We start from the raw sequence: 11,397 nt of genomic DNA on the forward strand, positions 1-11,397 counted from the left end.
GTCAAGATCGGATTTAGTTTATTAATCAGCTTGCTAAAACCATTAAGTCTGCTTCACATCTTGACAAACATCGAGACATTTGCAAATGAGGTTCGGTAGAGAACTAACCTTTAAACAAAAGAAATGATCATAGCTGTCCAATTATAAATTTCTATGTAGCAACAGTTCAGCAGGGCCTACATATGGTGTATATATATATAGAAATATATTCCAGAGCTTTGAATATCTATTCTGATTACTTTGAATGAGAGTTACTGGATACAAGGAAGATTTTTAGCCAGGGTTCCTTAGTAAAGTTAAAATCATGATGAAAGATTTAGGGGCGCCATCATAATTTTGTTAACTATTATTGAATATCTGTGTTAAAATACCACAGATAGATCTCAATTTTCGTAGTCACAATCCCGTCTTGATTTCTTCGATTGTGAAATCCCCGAATGCGACATAATACTGAATGTTAACTTGGAAATTAGAAACACACCGGATGCCACTAGTGGAACAAGACCTGCTTACGCTCCCGGAACACCCGAGATCATCACCGGATTATGGTGGGGTTGGTGTTATTTAGTCTTTAGTCTTCTGTATAATAATTTGTAATGTTGCTTCTTCTTTTTGCTGTTTTTCTTATTTGCCATGGTTTTGTCTGTTTTATTCGGCATGTGGATTGTATTGTCTCCTTAGTATCCTCTGCCTCTATTTCCTTAATGTTTGATCTTGAACATATGACTATTAACGTTAAGCAATAAAAAACAAATTGAAAATATTACACGGTTTACTGTGTTAATGTTGCATTGTGTCTAGCACAACTATAATTACAATGTAGTGCTTATTCAAGTTCTCTAAAGAAGCAAAATTCACCAATTTGTGAAAAAAAAACGATTTGACTTGATTATAAATGGTAGTTATGAGTTGTATTTTCCCTGTTTGTGATAATAAGCGTTTTTGTTTTCCATAAAAAAGATAGTATGCTATATTTCATCATCATGAACATACACATGCTGTACCAACTTATTTGGCAAAGATGTTAAATGTATTATTCAAACCTTAATATGTAATCAATCAGTTCATAATTCACAGATTCCGAACAAATAAGCGGATAGTGGGCTGTATCATTATACAAAATCATATGACAATTTTTATGTCGTAAAATAATTCGTATCTTTAAGTTAAAGAATTTGAAAATTATTTAACACTTTAAAAAATGAATTGTATACTAGTATGTCCGAAACGCTTTTCTGGATTTAACTTCAGGAACGCTCAATGCCAAACACATCAAAGCCAACTTAGGGAGTTGGAACCTTAATTTCATAATATTTTCTAAATTTATCAACGGAGAATACCTGAAATTTAGTTCAGATTAATTAACCCATCGTTATTTCTCATAATTTCTAGATTGCTTCTAGAATCGACTATGATGAATTTGGCAAATCATAAGTGAGTACAATTAGCTCATCATAGATACCAGGATTAAAATTTTGTACGCCAGACGCGCGTTTCTTCTACAAAGACCGTTTGTAGTGACGCTCGAAGCAAACAATTTAAAAGGCAAAATAAACAAGAAATGATTGTAACAAGATGCTGTTACGAAGTCTCCCAAACAAAGCTTCCATAATTTGTCATTCCCATGGTCGCCTGACATTGGGCAAAGTCCAGTACAAATTGGTTTGGTCCAGCAAAGTGATATGCATTAGTGACGCCTAGGGACTGACCTCGTATGTCATTCAAATCTTTGTGACATGACGAACAGGAATATATATGGTTAAGGGGTGGGGATCTCGATTATTTACAAGATATTAGAACATTGGGGGTGGAGGTACCCCTGGGGACCTCTCCTATATATCATTCAAATCTTCATGACAGGACAAACAGGAAAATATATGGTTTAGGATCTCGACCATTAACAAGATATTTGAACATATTCAAATGACAGGGGGTGGGGATGACCCTTTGGGTCTTACCATGCATATCATTTAAATCATCTTGGCATGACAAACCAGCATATATATCGTTGGGGGACGGGGATCCTGACCACTTACAAGATATTAGAACTTTCTCGTATGGCAGGGGGTCGGAATGACCCCTGGGGACTAACCGTGTTTATCATTCAAATCATCTTGGCATGACAAACCAGAATATATATGGTTTAGGGGTGGGGATCTTGACCACTTCCATGATATTAGAACTTTCTCAAATGACAGGGGGTCCGGATGACCCCTGGGGACTAACCCACTTTATCTATCAAATCATCTTGGCATGACAAACCAGAATATATATGGCTTAGGGGTGGGGATCTTGACCACTTACAAGATATTAGAACTTTCTCAAATGGCAGGGGGTCCGGATGACCCCTGGGGACTAACCCAGTTTATCAATCAAATCATCTTGGCATGACAAACCAGAATATATATGGTTTAGGGGTTGGGATCTTGACCACTTACAAGATATTAGAACTTTCTCAAATGGCAGGGGGTCCGGATGACCCCTGGGGACTAACCCAGTTTATCAATCAAATCATCTTGGTATGACAAACCAGAATATATATGGTTTAGGGGTTGGGATCTTGACCACTTACAAGATATTAGAACTTTCTCAAATGGCAGGGGGTCCGGATGACCCCTGGGGACTAACCCTGTTTATAATTCAAATCGTCTTGGCATAACAAACCAGAATATATATGGTTCAGGGGTTGGGATCTTGACCACTTACATGATATTAGAACTTTCTCAAATGGCAGGGGGTGGGGGTGACCCCTGGGGACTAACCCTGTATTTCATTTGATGTGCTTTATCATGACAAACCAGAATATATATGGTTTTGGGGTGGGGATCTTGACCACTTACAAGATATTAAAGCTTTCTCAAATGGCAGGAGTGGGGGTTACCCCTGGGGACTAACCTTTTATTTCGTTTAATGTGCTTTATCATTTAGAACATTTTCAATTATAAAGAATCTATCTCTATCACTAACTGTTTTCAAGTTATATTCATTTGAAAATTCCCCCTCTAAGTACCCCTTTATAAACCCCATTGCACAAACAAAACCCTGATTGCACCACTAGACATGTTAGTTTAACATATTGTGAAACTCTAAGTTAATCTGACCAGCGGTTTTGGCGAATGGATGCGGACAAGTTCAAATTTAAAAAAAGAAGAAGAAGAAGAACTGAGCAGAAGAAAAAGAAGAAGAAGAAGAATAAGAACTGAGCAAAAACAATAAGTCTTCCCAAACTTCGTTTGGGAGACTTAAATATGAAGTTGAAGAGGATTGAGGACGCAAAATTTCAAAATGGTTTGCCAAATACACATCATCAGTATATGTATCCTGCCATCACAGATATACTCACTTAGTAATTACTGATGTATAACTTACATTGCCATTGTCCATTATGATCAAAATATCAGAATCCATAACAGTCTTCAATCTATGGGCAATTGTTAGTACTGTACAGCCAGAAAATGCTTCTTTAATTGTCTTTTGAATCAGTGAGTCTGTATCAGTATCAACAGAAGCAGTAGCTTCGTCTAAAACTAGTATCTAAAACGACAATAACAGGATATATAACAGCAAGGATATTCCAGTTATTTTGTGATTTTTAAAACTGTCGAGTATACTTTGTTCATAAACCACCTTGATTCTTGAATCATCTATGTACACTTTCATGGCAATGCCAGAAAAATATTATTTTTTTTAACAAATGTTTTTTAACAAATAGTTTTTGTATTGAAGACTTTTTATACACACGTAAACCTTTTAAACTGTTCATCCACAAATAAGCTCCTAATTACACAAGAATAGTGATAGACATTCAACTGGTATTATTTCTATGCATTAAACAAAAAGTAAAACAACAAAAATACCGAACTCCAAGGAAAATTCAAAACGGAAAGTCCCTTATCTAATGGCAAAATCAAAAGATCAAACATATCAAACGAATGGAAAACAACTGTCATATTCCTGACTTGGTACAAGGATTTTGTCATGTAGAAAATGGTGGATTAAACCTGGTTTTATAGCTAGCTAAACCTCTCTTGTATGACAGTCGCTTATAATTCCATTATATTGACAACAATGTTTGAACAAAACAAAAAGACATAGTAGTTAAAAATGTCAAAAATAGGGGTGCAGCAGTCAACATTGGGTTATTATCTCAATTATAATAAAAACAAACAAATATCACTCTTTAATGTTTGTTTTTGTTTGTTTTTTGAAGTAGTGGATCTAACGATTTTGTTCAGAGCATTGTTATTCATTAATTATTATGACTAATATTTCATAATCTTGAAGTCGCTTTATTGTCTTTGTTTTCTCACCTTTCTTTTTCTTAAGATCGCTCTAGCAAGGCATATAAGCTGTCTTTCACCAACGGAAAAATTATCCCCATTTTCTTCTATAAGTAATTGTAATCCATTATCTAATTGCAGTATCTGATGAAAAAACGTAATTGTACCTGATGCATATTAAATAAATGTACATGTTCTTAGTTCAAAACTGATATCATGTTAGTCATAATCGTAATAGCTCGTAATAAAGTGTTTTCTAAATATTATTAAAGTCAGATTGAAAATCAAATAAAAAAACTAGTAAAAGTTAATCTCTTAAAACTCATTAAAGATACGTGGCTTATAATTTTGTATGTAAAACACTTGGTTCGTCTACAAAACACTCATCAGTTGCTTTCGAATTCAAACATTTGGAAGATCATGAAATTATTTTTAATATCTTTTCCTTCACGATATAATTTTATTTTAATATCCGTCAAGTAAATACATATATAAACGTTCATTTAAAAAGAAAAATCATACACAGTACTATACACATTTACTTTTTTCTTTATATTAGCTTTTTCTAGACTATTCCACAATTCATCGTCTGTGTAATTGTTAAAAGGATCTAGATTATACCTGAAATAAACCAATACTTCATTAGAACCATGTTTTTGCAATGACACTAGACTTGCATCAAATTGGCGATTATCTTACCTCCTATACATTTCTAGGAGTATCATTGGTTAAAAGCGACCGCGTGGAGACCCTGTATATTTAAAATGGGGTTAGTAAGTGTTTTGATACACGGTTAGTAGTGGTTTAACGTACATTTATAAAACAACACGGCGTTGAGGAAAAATCTGAATTGATTCGCCCGGATAACAGATGAAGAAATTGATGACAAACGATTGAAATAAATGCAGAAAACACATTAAAAGCTAACAAGGTGTTATTGATGGCATTTTTGTTGTTGGTATAAACCAATGAAAGTAGGTTCTTTATGTTGAAGACTTGATCATTTTGATAGGCCATTAATCTAAATGCCATAGGTTAAGAAAGTCGGTAAGATAAATTCGAAGCTCTCACCCCATATGGAATTTACTGACCCCATATATATCATATGGGTCACTATCACACTGTGTTCCTAATAATATCTGAATTGACAATGATATTTGAAAGGAACAATTCGTAATTATACTGGTATCCTGTTTGTGTAGCATCGTCAATTCATGGTCATCCGACAGTGTAAAATAACATGACTTATTTGTCCGATAAATGTATGAAATGAACTTGGCTACCTTCCAGCAACAACCATCATTCACGAGAGGTTAATTTTCAATTAAGACTTTCAGTCCAGTTTTGCTATGTCAAATTAAAGTGAATTTTGTTAGAATAATAATATGTTGTCAAAAAAAGGTTATTTTTCAGCCTGAAATGATATGACTTTTTAGATATGGTGAAACATTCTTTCTCCAAAGCTTCAACTTACACAATTATTCTAGAAATTGATTGAAGGATATATCTTTACTGTCCTGATTCTTTCTTATAATTTTACAAAGTATCATATTTGTTTTTATCGCGTTAAAACAAATCATAAACCCTTTTTTCTCGAAGAGAATATCAATACTTTTAAACCCCATTATATACCTCAAAATATCAGCCTTCCAGTTTTTATATATTACGATATTATGACACACATATGTCAACAATCAAACATTGTAGAAGAGTAAAATATCCCGTTTTAAATGCATAAAAAACCGAAACAAATGTTCACCCCTGTGATTTCTGTTGCACATTTCGCATGTTTATATTTATTTCTGTGAAATATTTGTGATTTTTAAACTTTCACTACTTTCTGTCATTCCTCAGTTAAGATAATTGATGTCCCTCTTGTTTGTCGGAGAAAAAGAATATATAGTGGATATACAAGAAACTGCATTCCTCGGAACTTAATCTTTACCTACCTCAATGATCCAGAAAACATAACCGGGTCTTGTGGAATAGTTGATAATCTAGATCGTAAAACATTTAGCGGAATTAATGATATATCTATTCCATCTATGTTGATATATCCGTTCCTCAATTCCACTAGTCGATAAAGCGCAGTAATAAGAGACGATTTACCTACAAGTATTGTACAATATAATGACTTTAATCAAGAAAAATCAAGAAAAAGATTTCCGTATGGATAAATTAAGTACACAGATAGTATAAAGAATCCGACCAAAAAAGGATCGTTGACGTGACATGTCTTCTGTTTGGCTACAATTTATGTCTTTATAAACTCACAAATGTAGTGTGATCGATACTGGATCTATGAATACACATGCTAAATCAATCTTTAAAGTCCAAAATGTTCCACTAGGATTTGAACCTGCCACAATCGACTGTTTTATGAAAATTTGTCTATAATTTAAAAGTTTACAAATATCTAGAAGCTACATACTATAATTCGAGTAAAAACACGTATATTAGATGCATAAAATCCTAAATTAATAAACAATTCAAATATAACAATTTTGTTTTTTACCTTCTCTAAGAGTTTCATTTCTTTTGTTTTATTTCAACTGGGTTTCCGCCTGAAAACACCTGTCCTACCTCCATGACAAATATGCTGTTGTCCCCGCAGATAATGCTCCAAACAACATCGGGTTTTGTGTGTAAATCAATTAGGTATTGATAATTCACTTGGAAACTCAACATATAACCCCACAACACTTACCAAGGAGGAAATTCTGGATAATCATATGTTTGTTCTATGTTCCTTTGAAATTTCAGCCAAAGATGAAGAACTGGATCTTCCTTCACTGTATTGGATACCTAAACTACATAAGTGTCCTTACAAATAACGTTATATTGCTGGGTCTTCCAAGCGCTCCACGAAACCTCTTTCTAAATTATTAACATCAATCTTATCAGCAATCAAAGCTGGGCTTCAAAGTTATTGTGAAACTACCTTTTCTAGAGGTGGCGTGAACCAGATATGGATACTAAAAAATTGCAAAGATCTTTTAGAGTACATACAATCTGAGATTCTTTCATCTTGCGATAGTTTAAAAAAGTAAAATAACAAAACTACCAAACTCCAAGGGAAATTCAAAACGAAATGGCAAAATCAAAAGCTCAAACACATCAAAAGAATGGACATTTGACTATTTAACACTATACACAATAATCCCCATTTCAAACTAAAAGACAAATTGAAAGTATTGGTCCTGCTTTATTTCATAAAAAATGGCAATGGTAGATACAAGTCTCATGTGTTAGGGAGGGATAAATCGTACGTTGTAAAAATTCATACTGATTAAAAAAAAAAAAAAAAAAAAAAAAATTGGAATCGACATCATCAAGAGGCTTGATTCCTTGATTGACAACATATTTGTTACGTTTAGAGGACGTGTTTTTTAAAAAACAATCGGCATTCCCATGGGAACCAACTGTGCTGTTCTTCTTGCGACTTGTTCCTTTATTCACATAAGGATGACTTCATATACGAACTTCTTAAGAAGAAAGTAAAGAAGTTAGCAGTATCCTTTGACTTCACTTTCGGCTATATAGATGATGTTCTTTCACTATATAATTCAAAATTTGGTGACTATGTATGTTGAACGCATCTATCCCATCGAACTTGAAATTTAGGATACAAGAGATACAGTTAAGTATGCCTCATATCTTGACTAACATCTAGAAATTGACAATGAGGGTCGATTGAAAATAAAATTTTACGACAAAAGAGATTATTTCAGCTTCCCAATTATGAACTTTCCATTTCTATGTAGCAACATTCCAGCAGCGCCTGCATACGGAGTATATATGTCCAGGGCTTGTATTTTCTATCATGATTTCCTTGATAGAGGGTTGCTGTTAACAAGGAAGCTATTAAACCAAGAGTCGGTTGACCGTTATGGAATATCCGTTTCACAGATTACAACAAATATGTTCCATTTGCCGTAACTACAATCCCGTCCCCTTTTCCCCGAATGTGACTTAACGAATTAGATTTATCTCTGGGTTTGTACTAACATGAGCAACACGACGGGTGCCACATGTGGAGCAGGATCTACTTACCCTTCCGGAGTACCTGAGATCACCCCCAGTTTTTGGTGGAATTCGTGTTTGCTGAGTCTTTAGTTTTCTATGTTGTGTTTTGTGTACTGTTGTTTGTCTGTTTGAATTTTTTCTCTTTTTTAGCCATGGCGTTTTCAGTTTATTTTTGACTTATGAGTTTGAATGTCCCTACGTTATCTTTCGCCTCTCTTTTTCTAGCAAAGAATTCCCATAAAACCATTCTAGGGGAGAGTTTCTGTGACATGTAACTTTCAGAATAAGAAAATTAATAAAAAAAAATTTTCTTTTTTACATGTACGTGCAGTGTTTTGTGTCATGAACTGATTAACGATATCATGTTTTGTCATTTACATGTACGTGCAGTGTTTTGTGTCATGAACTGATTAACGATATCATGTTTTGTCATTTACATGTACGTGCAGTGTTTTGTGTCATGAACTGATTAACAATATCATGTTTTGTCATTTACATGTACGTGCAGTTTTTTTGTGTCATGAACTGATTAACGATATCATGTTCTGTCATTTACATGTACGTGCAGTGTTTTGTGTCATGAACTGATTAACGATATCATGTTTTGTCATTTATAAGTTAACTAACATCAAACGGCTTCGCGGCATTTAGGGATCATCATTACTAACATCAAACGGTTTGGCGGCATTTAGGGATCATCATTATTAACATCAAACGGCTTCGCGACATTTAGGGATCATCATTACTAACATCAAACGGCTTCGCGGCATTTAGGGATCATCATTATCTTATAAAAGGATAAAAACTGAGTGATGTTTGTTTGCTTAGCGTCAAATTACAAATAGTACCATTTAAGAACAGAATGTCTGGTGTTTATGAATGTTTGAAGTTGTTGCTTGGTAAATAAAGTAATTATAATTGCTCCAAGCTAAACTTCAACGAAAAAAGTCTTCCTCATAAAAAGATAGGAATTATGGCTTTGGATTTCAAAAATGATAGATCTTTTGGACTTATATAGATACAACGATAGAGGATTGAAAAGTAATAAGATCATATGAAAATTCAGGAGGACAGCAAGTTGTTTCTTATTATTTATTGATAGATACCTGCCCCAGTTCGTCCAACAACGCCTACTTTTTGTTGTGGTTGAATATCAAATGAAACATTCTTTAAAACAGGTGCCAATGATTCCCGATACGTCATTTCTACGTCAGAAAATTTTATGTCTCCTTTATTGGGCCATTGATCATTTGGTTTGCACCGAAATGAGCTGGATTCAGCGTCTATATTCTATAGCAAATATATTGAATAAAATTTGAAATGTAAAAAAAAAATATGGCTATGTCTTCATTTCAAGAATTATCTAAAATAAATGCAATATGAATAACAATATATCAGTTCCAGATGAAAAAAAAAACGTATGTTTTCTTTCACATTTGTTTGTTCAATGAACAGTGAATTCTTGGTCGAAACCTTAATTTGGCATATATATTTTGAAGGATTCACAACATAAGGAACAAACTGAACTCTTGACTAAGTTTTAAGTTTCCTTAAATAAAAACTTTAAACTGCTACGGGACGGTCGTACGGACGGGGCGGAAAAGTTAACTATCGAAGGCGAGGAATAAATAATTCTGGAACATCTTCAATAACTACAATTGATGCCTTACATTTTGAAAGCTAAACAATTAAAACGATTGAGAGCATGAAAACCAGATGGACTAAATATATCAGAACTTGCACATCAGTTTTAACAAAAGTAGACAAGAATTCTTATAGAAACTACATATGGCATACAGCAAAAGTATAAAGTACATGTTTTGCTGTAAGTCTGGGTTTACTTTAATAGTAAAAAAAAACATGCACAACATGTACGAGTAAAAAGTGAAAAGGTCTAAAAGAGAGGCGAAGGATACCAAAGGGATATTCAAACTCATAAGTCGAAAATAAACTGACAACGACATGGTTAAAAAAATACAAACAGACAAACAACAGTAGACAAAACAACATAGAAAACCAAAGACTGAACACACGAACCCCACCAAAAACTGGGGGTGATCTCAGGTGCTCCGGAAGGGTAAGCAGATCCTGCTCCTCATGTGGCACCCGTCGTAAATAATTATCTGGCAACAAAAGAGACCAAGATTAAGGGAAAACAAAACCTGGCATTAGTTATTTGATTGTTATAGTAAGTTTCATCCATGCCTGTTTGACCACTGATGTTTAACAGACTTAATATAATCTGTGTTATGTTATATAAATATTAAAACTAACTAAACGTTGTATTCCATTAATTCCGTTGGTTGATATAGTCGAGTGTTTAGTTTTGTCAGGTTTAATGGACTCCTCCCTTTTAGCATTAACCTTCGAGTTTGGTATATTTGTTTATACATTTTGTACCTTTGACCTTATAAGAGTCGTGTCACTAAGCCTACGTCTATCTACTTAGAATCGTTTTTATATCTAATACATTCATGGTTTTCAAATATTTGATTTTGAGCGTTCCTGATTAAAGTAAATCCAGAAAAGCGCTTCGAACACATGAAATTTATAATGTGTTGTTTTCATTTTTTTTTATCTTAGTCGAAGAAATATTATTTGAGTTAAATCTACAAACCTTCATATAATGATTTAATCGTTCCACTGAGGTAAAATTTGCCTCCGCTTCATTCATCAGTCTAACCGTTTCACGCATCAGACCAACAACCTGTAAAATAAATGTTTTTATACTATTGCACAAAGAGAAGGACTTAGACTTTATGAATGAATGAATGAATGAATGAATCTTTATTTCCTCCATGTATATGAAGATTTTGTATACAAAAAGAAAACAAGTAATTATTTACATAATCAACAAAATATCATACATTTTGAGATAAATACACAATGAAAAGAAAAAAAAAAACATATTTTGATAAACACACAATACACAGATTCTGGTTTACACAACAAAAACACAATGTTTTTCAATTAATGTCTATTCAAAATTAAACCTGTTTTCAAATAATACATGTCTGAATATTTTAAACATGGGGTAAACATGTTTTGCTATGTAATACATCATTCTAGACCAAACTGTAGGATCGAGATC

General features: G+C 33.5%; 1 protein-coding gene across 1 annotated transcript; it reads right to left on the reverse strand.

Annotated features, from left to right (window-relative positions):
* Nucleotides 1-3,759: 3,759 nt before the first annotated feature.
* On the reverse strand, nucleotides 3,760-11,009 carry LOC127727007 (ATP-binding cassette sub-family C member 5-like). Its single transcript, XM_052234378.1, has 5 exons — nucleotides 10,924-11,009; nucleotides 9,413-9,596; nucleotides 6,230-6,389; nucleotides 4,823-4,901; nucleotides 3,760-3,777 (listed from the first exon to the last, which is right to left on the reverse strand). Exons 1-5 carry the CDS (start codon nucleotides 10,999-11,001, stop codon nucleotides 3,760-3,762), a joined length of 519 nt encoding a protein of 172 aa, XP_052090338.1. The 5' UTR covers nucleotides 11,002-11,009.
* Between the last annotated feature and the right edge of the window lie 388 nt (nucleotides 11,010-11,397).

The sequence above is a fragment of the Mytilus californianus genome, unplaced genomic scaffold (genome assembly GCF_021869535.1).
Source record: "Mytilus californianus isolate M0D057914Y unplaced genomic scaffold, xbMytCali1.0.p SCAF_19, whole genome shotgun sequence".
NCBI classification, from domain to species: Eukaryota; Metazoa; Mollusca; class Bivalvia; order Mytilida; family Mytilidae; genus Mytilus; species Mytilus californianus.

What these genes read in the sequence shown, in the direction of transcription:
- LOC127727007 (XM_052234378.1), bottom strand. Translation starts at nt 11,001, where the DNA reads ATGCGTGAAACGGTTAGACTGATGAATGAAGCGGAGGCAAATTTTACC. An exon ending in GATTAAATCATTATATGAAG is followed by an intron (nt 9,597 to 10,923) that starts GTTTGTAGATTT and finishes TATTTGCTATAG; the next exon opens with AATATAGACGCTGAATCCAG. An exon ending in ATGTTTTCTGGATCATTGAG is followed by an intron (nt 4,902 to 6,229) that starts GTAGGTAAAGAT and finishes GGTTTATTTCAG; the next exon opens with GTATAATCTAGATCCTTTTA.